The sequence below is a fragment of the Camelina sativa genome, chromosome 8 (genome assembly GCF_030686135.1).
Source record: "Camelina sativa cultivar CO46 ecotype springtype chromosome 8, ASM3068613v1".
Lineage (NCBI taxonomy): Eukaryota > Viridiplantae > Streptophyta > Magnoliopsida > Brassicales > Brassicaceae > Camelina > Camelina sativa.
In genome coordinates, this window is record NC_141887.1 from 160,947 (window position 1) to 178,468 (window position 17,522).

The 17,522-nt window shown below is 40.8% G+C and overlaps 5 protein-coding genes, 1 long non-coding RNA gene and 1 other non-coding gene across 8 annotated transcripts; 5 read left to right on the forward strand and 2 right to left on the reverse strand.

Annotated features, from left to right (window-relative positions):
* Positions 1-21: 21 nt before the first annotated feature.
* On the forward strand, positions 22-94 carry TRNAK-CUU (transfer RNA lysine (anticodon CUU)). Its single transcript has one exon. It is a non-coding gene; the product is annotated as a tRNA-Lys (tRNA).
* On the forward strand, positions 26-3,186 carry LOC104705264 (uncharacterized). The gene is made up of 10 exons (XM_010421236.3): positions 26-645; positions 795-900; positions 1,057-1,117; positions 1,236-1,516; positions 1,723-1,862; positions 1,948-2,022; positions 2,128-2,218; positions 2,367-2,570; positions 2,714-2,758; positions 2,847-3,186. The coding sequence occupies exons 1-10, from the start codon at positions 451-453 to the stop codon at positions 2,930-2,932; spliced, it is 1,284 nt and encodes a 427-aa protein (XP_010419538.1). The 5' UTR covers positions 26-450; the 3' UTR covers positions 2,933-3,186.
* Positions 3,187-3,260: 74 nt separating this feature from the next.
* On the forward strand, positions 3,261-4,726 carry LOC104705265 (small ribosomal subunit protein uS15y). Its single transcript, XM_010421237.3, has 5 exons — positions 3,261-3,535; positions 3,627-3,699; positions 3,782-3,920; positions 4,007-4,193; positions 4,493-4,726. The coding sequence occupies exons 1-5, from the start codon at positions 3,513-3,515 to the stop codon at positions 4,524-4,526; spliced, it is 456 nt and encodes a 151-aa protein (XP_010419539.1). The 5' UTR covers positions 3,261-3,512; the 3' UTR covers positions 4,527-4,726.
* Positions 4,727-4,937: 211 nt separating this feature from the next.
* LOC104705266 (UDP-glucuronate 4-epimerase 3) lies at positions 4,938-6,876 on the reverse strand. The gene has a single exon (XM_010421239.2). The coding sequence runs from the start codon at positions 6,437-6,439 to the stop codon at positions 5,153-5,155; it is 1,287 nt and encodes a 428-aa protein (XP_010419541.2). The 5' UTR covers positions 6,440-6,876; the 3' UTR covers positions 4,938-5,152.
* Positions 6,877-8,578: 1,702 nt separating this feature from the next.
* On the forward strand, positions 8,579-10,376 carry LOC104705268 (uncharacterized). Its single transcript, XR_754271.3, has 3 exons — positions 8,579-8,890; positions 9,272-9,550; positions 9,770-10,376. It is a non-coding gene; the product is annotated as an uncharacterized LOC104705268 (long non-coding RNA).
* Positions 10,377-10,879: 503 nt separating this feature from the next.
* LOC104705269 (TATA box-binding protein-associated factor RNA polymerase I subunit B) lies at positions 10,880-13,290 on the forward strand. 2 transcript variants are annotated; one of them, XM_087460576.1, is made up of 4 exons: positions 10,904-11,888; positions 11,992-12,186; positions 12,275-12,408; positions 12,576-13,290. In XM_087460576.1, the coding sequence occupies exons 2-4, from the start codon at positions 12,000-12,002 to the stop codon at positions 13,038-13,040; spliced, it is 786 nt and encodes a 261-aa protein (XP_087316702.1). In that variant the 5' UTR covers positions 10,904-11,888; positions 11,992-11,999; the 3' UTR covers positions 13,041-13,290. The 2 variants fall into 2 exon arrangements, with proteins under 2 accessions (XP_087316701.1, XP_087316702.1); XM_087460575.1 differs by having other exon boundaries at positions 10,880-12,186.
* Positions 13,291-13,782: 492 nt separating this feature from the next.
* On the reverse strand, positions 13,783-17,307 carry LOC104705270 (transketolase, chloroplastic-like). Its single transcript, XM_010421241.2, has 7 exons — positions 16,537-17,307; positions 16,258-16,348; positions 16,052-16,157; positions 15,680-15,962; positions 15,295-15,443; positions 15,063-15,216; positions 13,783-14,881 (listed from the first exon to the last, which is right to left on the reverse strand). Exons 1-7 carry the CDS (start codon positions 16,984-16,986, stop codon positions 13,922-13,924), a joined length of 2,193 nt encoding a protein of 730 aa, XP_010419543.2. The 5' UTR covers positions 16,987-17,307; the 3' UTR covers positions 13,783-13,921.
* Positions 17,308-17,522: the final 215 nt, after the last annotated feature.

Below are 17,522 nucleotides of genomic sequence, written 5' to 3' on the forward strand. Positions count from 1 at the left end.
TTATCGACATGATAACCATAAGCCCGTCTAGCTCAGTTGGTAGAGCGCAAGGCTCTTAACCTTGTGGTCGTGGGTTCGAGCCCCACGGTGGGCGATAGTTTTTACCTATTTTGTAACGTAAAAACTTCGAGCCCCACGGTGGGCGATAGTTTTTACCTATTTTGTAACGTAAAAACTAAAAAGTAGGAGCTGAAGATTTTAATGGGCTTTTGATTAATGGGTCCGTTAAGTTATCGATCCATCAATGTCTTTTTTTATTTTTATAGTTGAACATATAAAGCCGACCTGACCCGGTTACTGATGTGTGGATCATTCGATTAGCTTAGTTTAGGAAGGAGGAAGTAGAAAACAGTAAACACCGCCATTAACGGCTCGGTGGGTGCTCCAATCTTCATCACCATCGTTAGGTTGGTTGATCCGATTTGATTAGAGTTTTAAGAAATTCGAGAGATGGAGTCGGTCCTTGTAGTGGGGATTGCATCTGTAGTCCTGGGTTCGTTGATCGCCGTGCTCTTCTTCGGTAGCTACTTCCGGAAGCGGACATCGGAGGTGCAATCCATGGCCAAAGCGGATCCGATCCGGGATACCAAAACGATTCATCCTGTTCCCAAGAAGAATCATCCCAAATCTCACGCGTCCGACAAGGTAGGTTTTTCAACTGAGAGAGATTTGCGAATCCGAGTTTAGGTGATTCGGATGAGTTGACTTAAACGCCCAGGGGCATTGTTATGATTATTATGAAAGCTTCTGCTTCCTTGGTGTTGCGTTTTCTAAAATGGCTTGTCGAAATGCAGACTCAGAGCAAACGCCATCATCCTTTAGACTTGAACACGTTGAAAGGCCACGGTGATGCTGTTACTGGACTCTGTTTCTCTTCCGATGCAAGGAGCTTGGCCACAGGTTCTTTTTTTTTTTAGCTCAAACCGTTCCGTACAATCCAATCCCTGTGATTATTTATAAATAGCATTCTTAGTTTAACATTTTCTTGATTTAGTTAGCCAGCCATTTTATGTTGTTTTACATTCTCATCACATTTGTTCCGGTTTCTGTGGATAGCTTGCGCTGATGGAGTGATCAGGGTGTTCAAGCTAGATGATGCCTCTAGCAAAAGCTTCAAGTATTCCTTCCTATATATACTTTTTCAATAGAACCATGTTAAGCGGGTGTGAGTTTACACTTTCCAAGCCAACTCTCATTACCTAACTCATTTTTTTCCTTTTTGTTTCTATCTCCAGATTTCTAAGGATAAATCTTCCTGCGGGAGGGCATCCAACTGCTGTGGCATTTGCTGATGATGCCTCATCTATTGTTGTGGCTTGTCATACTATGTCTGGTTCATCTTTGTACATGTACGGTGAAGAAAAGCAAAAGGATCAGCAAGGGAAGCTTCCTCTTCCTGGGATCAAATGGGACCACCATCATATTCATGACCAGAGAGCAGTCCTTACCATCTCTGGAGCAACTGCAACTTACGGTACTGCTGATGGAAGTGCTGTCATTGCCACTTGTTCCGAAGGTATGAATTTTCCATGGCCATCATACAATTCTAGTTGCCTGTTGCCTAGCTATATTTCGTTACTATAAAATTGCTTAAGGTTGTAGCCTTGGAAAACCGTTATGACTACCCAAATGTTTAACTTAAAATTTTCTGTATTCCTGTTACAAATGTACTCCTCTGGTAAACAAATTGTTGTCTATTCCTTAAACCTTGTTCTTCATCAGGAACTGATATCATACTTTGGCATGGGAAAACTGGGAGGAATTTGGGACATGTAGATACAAACCAGTTGAAGAACCACATGGCAGCAGTATCGCCAAATGGACGTTTTTTGGCAGCTGCAGCGTTTACTGCAGATGTGAAGGTAATTTTTAAAATAAGTTCAAACCATTATGAGTGTATGTGTGACCATATGGTCCATATCTCATGACTTAGTAAGTGCTTTGTAGGTGTGGGAAATTGTTTATCAGAAAGATGGTTCTGTAAAGGAGGTTTCAAGAGTTATGCAACTTAAAGGCCACAAGGTATCATTCACTACCTATAGCATGCAATCCATATCCACGATGTAGGCTCTTTCTCACATTTGTCTTGCAATCGTTTCATGTTTAAACCTATGCTACGGTATCCAGAGTGCAGTGACTTGGTTATGCTTTTCTCCAAACTCAGAGAAAATCATCACCGCTTCAAAAGATGGTTCAATAAGAGTCTGGAACATCAATGGTTAGTAGAATTGCTTTTTCGATAGTTGCCAAATGCAAAGCAGATCCCTGGTAACATTAGGGGATATGTTTTGGAATTTATAATAGACGGAATGATTTTCATTTATCGAACAAGTAGTCTGAAAGGCAATTTGTAATTTTGGTTGAAGTCCGCTATCATCTTGATGAGGATTCAAAGACTTTGAAGGTGTTCCCGATTCCACTCTGCGACTCAGGAGGCAATCCATTGCACTATGATCGTCTCAGCTTATGCCCGGAGGGAAAGATATTGGCAGGAACCCATGGTTCCACATTGCAGTGGTTATGTGTTGAAACTGGAAATGTCTTGGACACAGCTGAGAAAGCCCACGAAGGTGATAGGCTATCTAATTTCTTCGCTTTTACCACTGATTAAAAACCTTATACTTCAAAATTCAAGCAAGTGATACTAAAATGTTAAACACAAAATTCAAGCAAGTGATACTAAAATGTTAAACACTGTCGGTTGTATGTGTAGGGGAAATCACATGCATATCCTGGGCACCCAAGGCTATCACAGTTGGTATGTCTCTGTCTGTATGTATGTTTGTATATTTGTCCGTACAGTTGGGTTGTGGTCTGAATATTTTGGTGGTGTTGTGTTGGTTCAGGGGAGAGAAAGGCCATGGTATTAGCGACATCAGGCGATGACAAAAAAGTGAAGCTGTGGGAATCACCAAAGTCGCAATCTTTGTAAAGTTGCATACACATAGTCCCTTGATTACATGAGGAATAGTTAAACAGGCATATAAAACTTGCGAGAAAACTCTTAAAAAGGTTTTTGTTTGGTGTCCTCAAGTGTCTTTCAACATTTGAATTTTGTTATAATTCCGATCATCTATTTCAATTAAAAAAAAAAACGAGTAGGAATGGCTTTGTAATTTGAGAAGTAGAGACTTTTCATCTTTTTCCATAAATGAGCAATTTTAAAAAGCACGCAACATCAAGAAATGTGATGGAGATCAAGCGGAGGTTCCCCCCTCTGAGAGGATAACTAGAAGAAATGGTTTTGAACTGACTGAATCATGCGACAACCGAGCCAGAAGAAAAGTTGATGTTTTTGGTATTGGACTGACTCTGATGAACAAAATTGGGCCAGAAGAAAGTAAGGCCCACGAATAATAATAATAATAAACCCTAACGCCTAGAGGAGGAGGCTCTTTCTCTATCTCTCTAAGCCAGAGAAATTAGGGTTTCTGTTTGTCATCAGCTTCAGCAGTCAGTCAGTCAGTCTCACAGCATCCGTAGGAGAAGAAAGTTTGTGAGAATCTGTCACTATGGGTCGTATGCACAGTAGAGGGTTTGTTCTTCTTCCTCTTTATCTTCGTCATGTTGTTCTCATAGTTGCTGTCAATTGCGCAAATCTAACATGTCCGTGTCGTTTTTTGTAGAAAGGGTATTTCGGCTTCTGCGTTGCCGTACAAGAGATCGTCTCCGAGCTGGCTCAAGACTACCTCTCAGGATGTAAGTTGTTATATCATATCTGCTTTCAATTGCTTGGTTTGGTTGAATCCTGCCTTACATATATTATTTACCATTTTTACAGGTTGATGAATCAATCTGCAGATTTGCCAAAAAGGGACTGACCCCTTCGCAGATTGGTGTCATTCTCCGTGACTCTCACGGTATTCCTCAGGTCAAGAGTGTTACTGGAAGCAAGATTCTCAGGATACTCAAAGCCCATGGTTTGTTTGCAGTTTCCTATTTTGCTAACTTTTTCTTCCTCTCTTCTACTTACGAAACCAAATGTCATCATAATTTTGCTGTCAAGGCCTTGCTCCGGAGATCCCTGAGGATCTGTACCACCTTATTAAGAAGGCTGTTGCCATCCGTAAGCATCTCGAGAGGAACAGAAAGGACAAGGATTCCAAGTTTAGGCTCATCTTGGTTGAGAGCAGGATTCACCGCCTCGCTCGCTATTACAAGAAGACCAAGAAGCTCCCTCCCGTCTGGAAGTAGTGAGTTCCTCATCCATTTTCTCTTTATTTTACATCTTGCTTTCAATACCTCTAGGATCTCTCTTACCACTCATAACTCACTAGTTTTGTCAACCAAAAAAAAAAAGAATGTGTGGATTTAGTCTCTGCATAAGTAGTTTAGTTGTAGTTTGTTTGGAACGGGTTATGAACTACTACTTTTATCTGGACTAGTAGCATTTCCTAATGCACTTTGCCAACACTGTTCTCTTGACCCTTTTGCATGTCATAACCTGTGTTATCTATGCTTTGCACTGACTTGCACTCTCGATCTGCTGCAGCGAATCCACAACCGCTAGCACCCTTGTTGCTTAATTAAGCTGGAGTAGGTTCAGCTTTTGGGAGGAGGAAGATTCTACAAGTCTGTTGCTTCTCTTTTGTTTTTGATGAATTCTGAACTCTTAAGTCTTCATGTGTCAAGATTTGATATGTTTGCCTCTTCTTTTTTTTTTTTTTTTTTGAATCTTATGCTTCCCTACTTTAAGAAAATCACATGATCATGAAGTTACACTTTCCATCTCATGCTATCCCTAGTTTAAGAAAATCACATGATCATGAAGTTACATTTGCCATCTTATGCTCCTTACTTTTGAAAGAGAATCACATGAACATTGGAACCATCATCCCCTTTTAGGCATTAGTATACCATTATAGTGAAGTGAACTGAGAAGCAAGATATATTGGAGCTTAAAGAGATTTGGAACAAAACAAAGTAAGTAATGAGAGTGACAAAGAATGTAATCTCAAATTTATGGTTCTTATGGAGAGTATAAATCGTTTTCTGAGTACAAAAACATATACGGAGAAGACAGGGGGGTATGAGCCAAGCCAGCCGCCAAAGAACCAAGAAAAGAGCAAGTGTTAAAACGTGAAACAATCACAAGAATCTCAGAATAAAAAAAAAAAAAAAAAAAAAAAGAAGCTACAAACTCAATCAAGGATCAACTAGCAGCTTTCTTTCCGCCATTGTAGTAGCCCAAATACCATCTGGCAAACTTCTTAAGACCCGTCTGAAGATCGGTGGTGGGTTTGTACCCGAGCTCTCTCTGGGCGGAACTGATATTAGCATGGGTGAAAGGAACATCCCCGTTCCTAGGCAACTTCATAATGTTCCTCTTGGCCTTGAGTTTGAGAAGTCTCTCGAGAATGGTGACGAGATCAGTGACGGGAACAGGGGAAGTGTTGCCGAGATTGAAAACCCTTAACTGGGCGGCACCGCGCTTTTTACCACCTGTGCCAGTGCTCTTTTCGGCAGTGTCCAAAGCCCCGAGACAGCCCTTGACAATGTCATCAATGTAAGTGAAGTCCCTGGCGACGGTACCATGGTTGACACCCTCAAAGATGGAAATGGGTTTGCCTTTGAGGATGTCTCTGGTGAAGAAGAAATAGGCCATGTCAGGCCTGCCCCAAGGACCGTAGACGGTGAAAAACCTCAAGCCAGTGAGAGAGAGGCCGTAGATGTGGTTGTAAGTGTGAGCAATCTCCTCACCAGCTTTCTTAGTAGCAGCATAGAGACTAGCAGGCTGATCGGTGCGGTCTTTCTCGGAGAAGGGGACCTTAGTGTTCAAGCCGTAGACAGAGCTAGAGGAGGCCCAGACAATGGCGGGCTGGGGGTTAGCGGATTTGCAAACCTCGAGGAGATTGACGAAGCCGGCGATGTTACTGTGGACATAGGAGCTAGGGTTTTCCATGGCGTACCTGACACCAGCTTGAGCGGCGAGATGCATAACGTGGGTAAAGGGGACGACTTCGAAGAGCTTCTTCAAGAGAGCAGCGTCATTGATGTCACCTTCGACAACAAAGACACCGCTCCTCTCCAAAAGGGCTTGGCGAGCACGCTTGAGGGAGGGATCGTAGTAATCGTTGAAGTTGTCGAGACCGAGGACGCCGTCACCGCGGCGTTTGAGAGCGGAGGAGACATGGGTACCGACGAAACCGGCGGCGCCGGTGACGAGAACAGAGAAACCGCGGCGGGAGCGGAGACGGGCGGAGGATCGGACGCGTTTCTCCCAAGCGGGGCCACCCCAGGAGTAGGTGCGGAGGGAACGGCGAGAAGTAGAAGTAGGGTCATCGGAAACAAGGGGAGATCGGTAGAAGAAGATGAAGATCAAACCGACGAAGACGAGAGACCAAAAGGCGAGCTTGGCCACCGAAGATTGCCACCGCGTACGGTGGAAGTAGGGCTTGAACTTGCCTGGCGTCGATGGGATATCATCAAGATGCTTCATTTCTTTTTTTTTTTATTATTGCTTCTTCTCTCTCAGATCCAACACAATCTTCTTCTTTCTTCTGATGGATTCGTTTGTTTGGTGAGAGCGTTTATAGGCTTCTCCGATTTCGAAGGCAAGATCAACAATTTCAAGATTTTGTTTCTCTGCCTCTCTCTCTCTCTCTCTCTATTTTTGGCTTTTCTCTTCTTCTTCTTTTTTTTTCTTTTTTTTCTTTCTCTCTCTTGAGAATGTAACACACAAGGCGAAGAAGAAGAAGAAGAAGAAGATGATGGTCAAAACGAGTTTTAGATTTGGAGAGTCAAACCAACTCTCTAATTAATCTCCATTACCTATATTTTTTACTTCACTCTCTCCCTTTACTACTACTACTAAAATTAACTCCAATCTCTGATTATTCCTAATGAGTTTTATCTTCTTCACTAATCCCACTAATTTAGCCTTATTAACTTTGATTTTACTAGTATTATTTATTGAAGCTTTTTGATCATTCGTGTATATTCATTCATATGGTGGATGAGATTTGTCTTTTTGGCACTATCCTATCTTTGTTTAGGGTTCTTAACTAAATTACACCCAAACATTATATTGGTTCATCCATATACAAACAAACATCCACATAGCTCCTTGTAAAATTAATAAAAAAAAGTACTACTTGACTATATTACAAAATGACGCACACAAATACATGTTTAGGTGCTGCCCAAGATTATCGTCACGTGCAAACTCTTCACGGTGGATTCATCACACTTCTATAACTTAATACCACCGCACAATAACCCATGGGAATGGGATTCAAAAGCAAATCAAACATCAAGGAATAATAGTATAAAACTGCGTTTAGATTAGATATAGTAATTATCAAATCTCCATTTCATTTATTGTAAGAGAAACCATATATAACGCAGTTGATATAGTAATTATTATTTTACTTTGAAATATGAATCAAATCTGATGTATTCGAACAAAAGAGTATGTGTCCCCATAAGAATTTGATTCATGTTCCGAACAAAAGAGTATGTGTACTCCCTATGTCCCATCAGAGTGGAATTATATAGTATGTAGTAGATAAAATGAAAACGATTGGCCACAACCAAAACTAAAGATATGATTCAAACAAAACCCTCAATCAATACTGACTGCCAGAATATTAGATCCTACATTGATTCCATTCAGTTGGAGAACGGGCTGAGCTTGGGTCGCATCATAGTTGCTGAGCTTGTAGACCTGTAACAGAAAGCAGGCCAAAATGGTCAAATTTTGAAGATGAAAGGGCATATTCTCCACTGGTAGTAACAAAATCTAGACCAGCAAAGATGTTAATGAGTAAAAGGAGCTGAATCACCAGTTCTAAACATATCTGAATGCCAATAACCACAATGAGTTACGTTCTTTTTTGCCTGTGCTTAGAAAAGACAATTCAACCAAAGAACTATTTTATGCATGAACCAATGCCATTAATAGTTACTTTGTTTTATATAAAAAATGTATTTGACTGTTGCAAATCACCTAGGTATAACCCCATAACGCATCGATTCTCGAGTACTGACCAGTTCATTCAAGATTGCAAATCTAGAGAATCACTTAAGGTTAAGCAGCTAATAAAATAAAACCACTGAAAATCTAACTAACCTAGCTACGACAAAACATAACCCACCAGAATACACCATTTTGCACAGAATGCTATGCCATCAAGATTTTAAAGCCACACAAATTCCTACTTGGCCAGTGTGGGAAATTATCAGAAAGATAGTACGAAAAAGGCAAACATAATCAAAGACAACATACAGAAGAATATCTTACTAGTCAACTAGCAAGTCAAAATGGTCAAATTTGCCGCAAAATATACATACCTATGATATCCATCAACATTGTTCACATTCTTGAAGTTGCTTCATCCTTGTACTTGTACTTATACTTGTTCACATAAACCATCCGCCCTTCTGCTCCTGCATTCATGAACAATAATAGTTATCAAAACAGAAACAATAAATTTTGAAGCGCAAGTATAAGGGAAATATATCAATGGATGGATATAAATACCACTTCTTAAGCTGGTCTTCATATTTCAGATCGACCTAATCATATGTAAAAGTGGTATTTAGTTGCTATAAACATGAACAATATTGGAACTGGAGTAAGTGCAAAATCAGATATTTACAAACCTTAAAAACTCTGTTCTTTTCTACTTCTCCTGGATCCTCTTGTATTCTTGGTGGAGAGGAACCTCTTTTCGCGTCTACAGAGTAGAAATCAGATAGCAAATATTGTGGCTCTATAAAACACCAATTGTTTTCTCCCGCGGCTTTTCGGGTCGCACCCGCAGTGATGTACATGACTTCAAGAGACTGGTCGTATTTGTGGTGCTTCGATTGCTCACTATTTCCTCATACAAGAAAATAGCGGGCGGCGGCTGGTCGTATTTGTGGTGCTTCGATTGCTCACGATAAGGTTGAAACTTGAATTTTTCTGCTCCCTGTTTCTGATTGTTTTTGTTTAGTTTGCACTTGTAGACAATATTTGGTCTGTTTTAATGAGAAAGTTCGAGAATTAATGAAAAAACAGACGATGCTTGAGAGTTGAGAGTTGAATTTGGGTTGTGTCATCAAGAAGAATAGTTTACTCTAAAGAATATAGGCTTGAAGTTTTAGATTGCAGATATACAGATTTGTAGCCAAAGAGTTCGAATTAAAGAAATTGTTAATAACGGAGCTTAGTGGAATCAATCAGTCTTTCTGATAGCATTTGCATCTTGTTTTCGTCTCACTAGTACACGTATTTGAAAATCAATATCAAGAGCTCAGTTTGATAAATGCGTTTCTCTCTATGCAGAAGAAGACATGTCTGCGCCGGAGAGTCCTCTTGTCCCTGCAGCTCCCACGAAGAAACCCAAACCCGTCTTAGACAGAAGTCGCGGTCCTCCTTTTAATATCGAAGCAAGGTTTCCAAGTGAAGCTTATCCTATTGAAGCAATCATCGAAAACGAAGAATTGGACTTCCTTCTAGATATTTACTGGCAGGCTTCTGCAGAAGGAAGAAGGACCTGCGACCGACATCGACGGTTACCCCCTATTTGTGCGCAACAGATTATACACCTTGAAAGATATCAAGGTAAAGATTTGACTGTCAATACTTTCATGGAAGCATACATATACATATACATGGTATATCTTAACTCTTTGCTTGCACCCATATTTTACCTGTTTGTTTAAGGTAAATCGAATAGAAGAGGCCCTCTGTATTTGTAGATAGTTAGATTTGACTCTCAATAGTTTCATTTACAGCTTGGACCATTACTTTTCGGATTGATTTCATTTGTTCCATTCGCAGGACGAGTTTGAGAAGCAGATGGTTTCTGGTATCTTATCACTCCTGACCCATCTGATTAGGTTTAAGGAATTGAGTTCGCCTGAATCGAGCATTTCCACTCTTGCTAAGAACCATCTTTTGCCTAGTAGGATCTATCAGAAATGTGTGACATTGTTCCGTAATAGAAGATCCCTCAGCCCCACGATACCTGCTGCTAAACTCAAACATCTGATAAAGTACGTTCTTGTGCTCACCCTACATGTGGATAAGTTCAAGACCGACCCAGAAGACATAGCTAAAGATCTGGGCTTGAGTACATCAGCACTGAGGACGTATTTTAAGGAACTTGGCTGCATATTCGTGTGTGAGGAATCGATTGCACTTGCCACCTTACCAGTGCCTCTCAAGCTTGGGGTAAAGAAGAGAAGACATGATTCATGATGACGATCGTGGACAAGAGTTGTTAGAGTTTCCCCATGTTTTTTTCTTTTGGTTTTATTTGGCTGTCGAGATATTATTAAAAAGCAAAGCTTCTTTTTTAAAAAAGAGACATTGTTTCGTTGGTTTAGTGACACATAAACTTTACCTATAATCTCCTATCCTATATATATGATGTTTCGTTTTTTTTTTTTTTTTTTTTTTTTATTACCACAAACGGTTCTAATAATCCCATGATAATAGGAATGTGTCGCGGGACTAAGGATTAAATGTATTTTTAATTAATCGTAAATGTATTTTTAATTAATCGTTCTCAAAGTGTTGACAAACTAGTAAGCTGAGTGCCTTGATTTACATCTCTTTGGCGAATAAGCTTTCCAAAAAAGCACAGTTCAAAAGAAATCCACATTATAACATTTTTATATTTTCTTCAAACATCTCATTGTTAAATCCTTAATTCTATTTCTAACCTCTGAATACTTTAATTATCTCAGTAAAAAGGGTGTGGTTAAGGTTCGCCACAAAAGCATATACTTTTTTTAATTATCTCAGTACTTTTTGTAAAAAGAAAAACAAAACAAATATAGAAAAGCCTATTTAAGTATTTTTCACTTAATGAATTGAATTCTAAAATGACTTAATAATAGTAATTAAAATTTGATAGTCTCCGTACGGCCCATTTATTAGTAAAAAGTTTGAAGGCCCAACAGAGATTTTAACCTTGGGAAAAGTAGTACTGTAAATCCTCCTAAAACGCGTGAAGAAGAAGAGACGCAAAAATCTGACATCTCCTCCGACGATGATTTGCGATATGTGCGAGAACGACACCTTTGAAAAGGGAGAAGATGGTTATTTTTACTGCCGACACTGCTCAACTCAGGTGGTAGGTATTATCCAGACAGGCGTCGACGGCGAAGATTTGGGCGGAGCCGGCGGCGGCGGGATTTATGAGAAAAAACACGGTCGCCGTGAAGGACCACGAAAGCCAGAGCCAGTAATCAAATTGAGATACGAGGATTATTACATGGAGACCAGAGATAGATACGTCAAAGGTTTACTGATGATGATAACTTATCAGTGCGAGGCCTTGGTTGAGAAATTCAAAGTGACGCCATTGATCATTGGTTTGGTCGGACCCATCTGCTTACGGTTTGTGTCTCTCTCAGAGGTCTTCGATGATGATTGGGCTGATAAGGCTATTCGTGACTCCGAGCTGCTCCAATCAAAGGTGGTTAAGCGGCGGCGTAAAGGTGTTAAAGCCGAAGAAGAAGAAGAAGAACCTCACAACTTGCATGGTAAAAGAGCAGTAACGATATGGGTAAGTCTTCTTAAGAAGTCTCTGCCTTTATCTTCTTCCCTGGCGATATCTTTCCTTGCTTGCCACCAAGCAGGATCACCAGTTCTACCCACTGATTTAGCGAGATGGGCACGGCAAGGAGATGTTCCTTACTTTTCTTCTTTTCTCAAGATTCGAGAGCTAATGGGAGAGAGATCACCTGCGTGTCCTGTGGCTGCCACCGTTATGTTTAGGCCTATTCATATTGTTTCTGCTCAGAGATTGGAAGCTCAAGCCGCTTCCATTGCCGATTTCATCGGTTTGCCTTTGCCTCCTGTGAATTTCTATGGTATTGCTTCAAACTATCTACGGAGGTTGTTTCCCACAAAGGAAAAGGAAAAGGAAAAGGCGGCTCTTCTTGATCTGGTATGTCTCTTACAGAACTGGTCAATGCCTTCGGATTTGTATCTATCCAAGAACGAGCTCAGGTTTCCCACTCGTGTCTGTGTCATGTCTATAATTATCGTAGCTATTCGGATGCTTTATAACATCAATGGTTTTGGTGTTTGGGAACGGAGCTTGGGGGGTTTGCTTGATGATGCTAGTAGTAGTAGTGAGGTGGATGCAGAGTTATCGAAAGCAACTGAAGAATTTGACACTGTGGAGCTTTTGAAAAACCTTGAAACGGAATATTACAAGGAGGTCGCTGCTGAAACCGTTAATGGTAGATTCCTCTTTACCGATCGACGTGATGATGCTCTCTATATCCTAATTAAGATTACTGAATTGTGTCCTTAATTCTCCTTTTGCAGAATATGAAAAGGATCTTACGTCATATTTATTGCACGGGCGAAACGAGATGTTTGCTGGCTTAGTAGAAGCATCAGCTGATGACACTTACAGAACTGTTGATCATCTGTGGAATAGTTACAACCCCGTAGACGAGGTGAAAACCTGTCTATGTTTTAAATTCTACTGTTGCATAATTGGAATTGACCATTCTGCAGATTGTTTTCTTTATTAGTTGAATTGTGTTTAGTACTAGATAATAAACGATAAATGATTTCTTAATCTTAATAAACCATCTCTTTTACACGTAATGCATTTTTGTAGGAATTCGAATTGTCTGGGATTCCATCCAAGAGGGGAAGAGACTGGGACGAAGGTGATTTATCACTTAACCAAATGTCCTTGAAGGATGACAAGTTGAGGGATAGAGACAACAACTTTTGTAGCAGTCGTCGTTCAAGAAAAAGCGACTGTGATGAGCCGCCATCACCAGATAATCATATTAACCACGACAAGGAGAAAGCGATAATAAGACTAATGACAGACATGGGGGACAATTTGTTCAGATACATACCGCCTCGCGTGAAGGTAAAGAGACTAGACTATCTTCAATATTTGAGGAAAAAAAATGATGGAGCACTGATATACGCTGCTCACGCGGATTACTACATTCTTTTACGGGTCTGTGCTATCGTCGCTGAGATTGACGCAAGGAATATGCATACAAGTGGGTTGAGCTTTGAGAGAAGATTGGCTTGGGTGGAGAAAAATATTCAATCATGCATGTAGTGATGATGGTCTTTGTTTCTTATAGAGAATCAGTGATGGATATTCTGAGAAAACTGTTTACTGTCACAAGGACATTAAGTAGGTGATTTGGATTACATGGTAAAAAAGCAGTAACGATATGGATAAAGTCTGCTTAAGACGGCGTTCTTTAATTTGGACAAAGACTTTTTATTCTAAGTTTTGTGAGAACATTTTTTTGGAGACAGAATGTAGTTTGCTGTTTAGGAAAGGAGAATGCGGTTTTGCAATTTTTGACGTGGTTTGCAATTTCATTTCATTTCTCATAACTGTAGGCAAGTATAACTTCATTTCTCATAACTCTAGGCAAGTACACACTATCGACAGTCTTGTCGTCCACACAGAACACATAGTCTTGAATCATCTGGTAGTATACAGTCACATATGAAGAGTTTCAATCTATAGTTACAAGTTACAACCTAAACCTACCCATGTATATCCTAGCAACTAACCACTGAGCATCTGAAGTCTCGATAATCTGGCTGGCAACAAGATACAAGTAACACCACTCCAAGTCTTTGAGTAAATCAGATAATATAAAATGCATTAGTGAGACTGGTTAATGAAGCTTTTATTATTCATTCATATGGAGTCGGAGATTTACGATGGAGATTCATCACACTTCTATAAATTAATACCACCGCACATTAACCCATGGGATTCAAAAGCAAATCAAACATCAAGGAATAATAGTATAACACTGCGTTTAGATTAGATATAGTAATTATCAAATCTCCACTTCATTTATTGTAAGAGAAACCATAATGCAGTTGATTTATATAGAGAGACTAGTGGGAAATGCACACCTACACAATCGTAGAATTATGTCTCTTTATGGATGTCGTTAAATAAAAGATCTTAGTTTAGCAAACTTCTTTGGCGGCTGCAACAACTGCATCAACTGTGAGCCCAAATTTCTTGTATAGCACATCGGCTGGTGCACTTGCTCCAAAACTGTCTACACCGATGGCTTTTCCTTTGCAGCCAACCATCTTCTCCCACCCAAATGTCGACCCTGCTTCTATGCTCACTCTTGCTGATACCTCTGAAGGTAGCACACTTTCTTTGTATTCTTCGCTTTGTTCATCAAACAGCTCCCAACTCACCAGTGACACTACTCTCACTGCTCTTCCTTCCCCTCTCAGCTTCTCTCCTGCCTTTGCAGCAATCTCTAGCTCCGACCCTGTCCCCATCAGGATTACGTCTGGTCTATTACCTGTGGAGTTGTCCGAGATTACATATCCCCCCTTCTCCACTCCCTCTACTGAAGTTCCAGGTAGATGAGGCAGCTTTTGCCTGGACAGAGCCAGGATCAAAGGCCTCTTTCTGTTCTCTACAGCAACTTTGTATGCCCCCGCAGTTTCAGTTCCATCTGCTGGCCTCAGCATCAAGATGTTTGGCATGGCACGGAAGCTCGCCACATGTTCTATAGGCTGGTGGGTCGGACCATCTTCTCCAAGACCGATTGAATCATGGGTCATTACGTAGATTACTCCTGCTTGGGACAGCGCAGAGAGCCTAATGGCAGCTCTCATGTAGTCCGTGAAGACAAAGAACGTAGCACAGTAAGGAATGAGCCCCGGGCTGTGACAGGTAATGCCGTTGCAGATAGCTCCCATGCTGTGTTCCCTGACACCAAACCTAAGGTTTCGCTCTTCAGGTGCGTTCTTTTGGAAGTCCCCAAACATTTTGAGCAATGTCATGTTGGATGAAGCAAGGTCAGCACTCCCACCAAGGAACCCAGGAAGAACCTTTGCAAGGGCATTAAGACACTGTTGGGAGAGGTTTCTTGTTGCATCTGCAGGACTCTCGGGGGTGTAAGTCTGGTAAAAGAGGAGAACAAAACCATATTAACCCCACCACAGAGATTGACCAACATTTTAACATTCTTTCGATGCTTAGGAAAGATGAACCTTTGTAATATTGCTCTTAACATTTGCTTTTCATAAATTGAAGTTGCTTCAAGAAAAAGGAAAGCTTTGTTCTAAGTTTTTCCGGGCTTACCGGCAATGATTTTTCCCAGCCTGTAGGTAAGTTAACAGTAACTATAGATTTCAGTTCTGCAGCTTCTTGTGGGTACTTCTTCTCATAGTCAGCAAACTTGGCATTCCATTCTGTTTCAAGAGCAGCTCCTTCAGAGACATGACGACTCCAGTGGCTGCAAAAATGAGAATGGTGCCATTAACATCATACTAACTTGAGCACCTATAAAATATTTTCAATTAAAGTCACTAACCTCTTCACATCTTCAGGAACATGGAAAGGCCCATATGGCCAACCGAGATTCTTTCTGGTAGCATCAACTTCTTTTTCACCCAGTGCACTTCCGTGTACACTGTAAGAATTTGCCTTGTTCGGTGATCCATATCCAATGGTTGTGGTTATCTGCTCATTTCAAAAAAACCAACTAATAAATTCACCATTACACATTTTTGTTTTGCAAAAAGCACAACTTTTTCACAAATCAATTAAGAAGGAGATATTGGAACACATTTGTTACCGACCATTATGTTTGTACTTTTTATATAACAGCAAAATCCAACACCAAGAGAAGCCACATGACAAACGTGTTTTTGACTGGCAGAGTGGAGTTAAGTAGGAGTAATAAGAGGATGGCTGACCTTGATCAAAGTGGGTTTGTCTTGAACAGCCTTAGCTTCCTTAATGGCAGCACGGATATCATCATAACCAGTGTTACCATTCTTCACCCAAATAACATGCCAACCAAGAGCCTCGAAACGTGTTGCCACATTCTCAGTAAAGGCAATCTCAGTGTCACCGTCGATAGAAATGTGGTTGTCATCATAAAAGGCAATGAGCTTCCCGAGACCCCAGTGACCTGCAAGAGAGCAAGCTTCATTGGCAATTCCTTCCATTTGACACCCATCTCCAAGAATAGCATACCTACAAAAAAAAAAAGCTGAAGTGAGAATCTTCCAAGTAGAAACTAGATAGAAAAGCTGAGAAGCCATGTGCAGATAGATAGTCATTACGTGTAATGGTCGACAATTTGAGAGTCTGGTTTGTTGAATCTGGCAGCCAAATGCTTCTCCGCAAGAGCCAAACCAACAGCATTTGCAATTCCTTGCCCAAGGGGACCTATATAAACACAGAAGAAGAGTCATACTATAGTTTTTTTTAAAAAAAAGGTTAGTAACAGGAGAAAAATAGGATACAAAGCCTCGAAAGAGAAGCAAACCAGTGGTGACTTCAACACCAGGAGTCTCGAAATTCTCAGGGTGTCCTGGAGTCCTACTTTCCCACTGTCGAAAATTCTTCAAGTCTTGTTCCTAATTTAATTAAATGTGACAACTTTGTAATCAACACATTTTGATTGATTCTTCTTAATAATCAAAAAAACACAACTCAGAAAGCTATCACAAAACATAAAAGCTAGTGAAGCAGATACTAAAACAGATTCTGTTATAAAAAAAAAAAAAAAAAAAAAAAAAAGCAAGAGTGAGTGATGGTATAATACCCTGACACTGTCGTAGCCAGCGAGGTGAAGCAAAGCGTAGTGGAGCATGCAACCATGGCCAGCGGAAAGAATGAAACGGTCACGGTTGAACCAGTAAGGATTCTTGGGGTTGTACTTCATAACTTCGTCGAATAGTATATGACCTATTGGAGCACATCCCATAGGCAGTCCCGGGTGACCCGATTTGGCTTTCTCCACCGCATCGATCGCCAGGAACCTGATTGTATTCACCGATTTGTCTACCAGAGATACTTCCGTCGCGGCGGAGGCATGCGCAGATATAACCCCCCGGAGGCGGCGGAGCGAAGGGGAAGAGGCTCTGAGACCGGGAAAAGAAGGGAGATCTCTAGGAGAAAGAGAGACGTGGTGACGATCCGTTGGGAGAGGAGAGCAACGTCTCGATGAAGGTCGGGCGAGGATAGAGGCCTGCGACGAAGTAAGCGACGCCATTTTTGAGAGCGAGCCTTTTTTTTTTCTTTCTTTTTTTGGTTTCGGTGTTTCTTCTTCTTCTTCTTCCTTCGTTTCGTTTCCTCTTTTTAAACAATATTAATATTTCGTTCTTCATCGTAGTAGCGAGAGAGACGTGTCATCAGGGTATCCTGGTGGCCGTCGGATTAGAGCAAGGGGAGTCAAATTTACTACTGATCGTTGGATCTTGGGAAGGGGTTGTTGACTGACTACTGGTTTTTTTTGTTGATCAGGCGAATTTTGTTACAGAAGATGAAAGTGACTGACACACTGATGACGAGTGACGACGACCTCGTGTCAAGTTTTAAAGGCGGTTTGGTTTGGTTGCAAATATACACGACTCATCCTACTTGGTCGGCCCAACAAGCCCAATATTAAAAGTCCATTAATAGCACGAGCTAGCTTACCCACCCCAGCGACGCCGTTTCATTTTTAACAAGGACAGAGGTAGAGAAAATGTAGGATGACCAAAAAAGAAAATACTTGAAAATGAAAATATCAAACTAGTATTAATGTGT

Bases quoted from the DNA above. Each gene is read 5' to 3' on its own strand.
- LOC104705264 (XM_010421236.3), top strand. From the start codon at position 451: ATGGAGTCGGTCCTTGTAGTGGGGATTGCATCTGTAGTCCTGGGTTCG. The intron at 1,118-1,235 runs GTATTCCTTCCT...TTCTATCTCCAG, and splicing joins GCCTCTAGCAAAAGCTTCAA to ATTTCTAAGGATAAATCTTC. The intron at 2,759-2,846 runs GTATGTCTCTGT...GTGTTGGTTCAG, and splicing joins ACCCAAGGCTATCACAGTTG to GGGAGAGAAAGGCCATGGTA.
- LOC104705265 (XM_010421237.3), top strand. From the start codon at position 3,513: ATGGGTCGTATGCACAGTAGAGG. The intron at 3,700-3,781 runs GTAAGTTGTTAT...CCATTTTTACAG, and splicing joins TCAAGACTACCTCTCAGGAT to GTTGATGAATCAATCTGCAG. The intron at 4,194-4,492 runs GTGAGTTCCTCA...GATCTGCTGCAG, and splicing joins CTCCCTCCCGTCTGGAAGTA to CGAATCCACAACCGCTAGCA.
- LOC104705266 (XM_010421239.2), bottom strand. From the start codon at position 6,439: ATGAAGCATCTTGATGATATCCCATCGACGCCAGGCAAGTTCAAGCCC.
- LOC104705269 (XM_087460575.1), top strand. From the start codon at position 10,986: ATGATTTGCGATATGTGCGAGAACGACACCTTTGAAAAGGGAGAAGAT. The intron at 12,187-12,274 runs GTAGATTCCTCT...CTCCTTTTGCAG, and splicing joins CGCTGCTGAAACCGTTAATG to AATATGAAAAGGATCTTACG. The intron at 12,409-12,575 runs GTGAAAACCTGT...GCATTTTTGTAG, and splicing joins GTTACAACCCCGTAGACGAG to GAATTCGAATTGTCTGGGAT.
- LOC104705270 (XM_010421241.2), bottom strand. From the start codon at position 16,986: ATGGCGTCGCTTACTTCGTCGCAGGCCTCTATCCTCGCCCGACCTTCA. The intron at 16,349-16,536 runs GTATTATACCAT...TAATTAAATTAG, and splicing joins CTGGCTACGACAGTGTCAGG to GAACAAGACTTGAAGAATTT. The intron at 15,217-15,294 runs GTTAGTGACTTT...TCATTTTTGCAG, and splicing joins GTTCCTGAAGATGTGAAGAG to CCACTGGAGTCGTCATGTCT.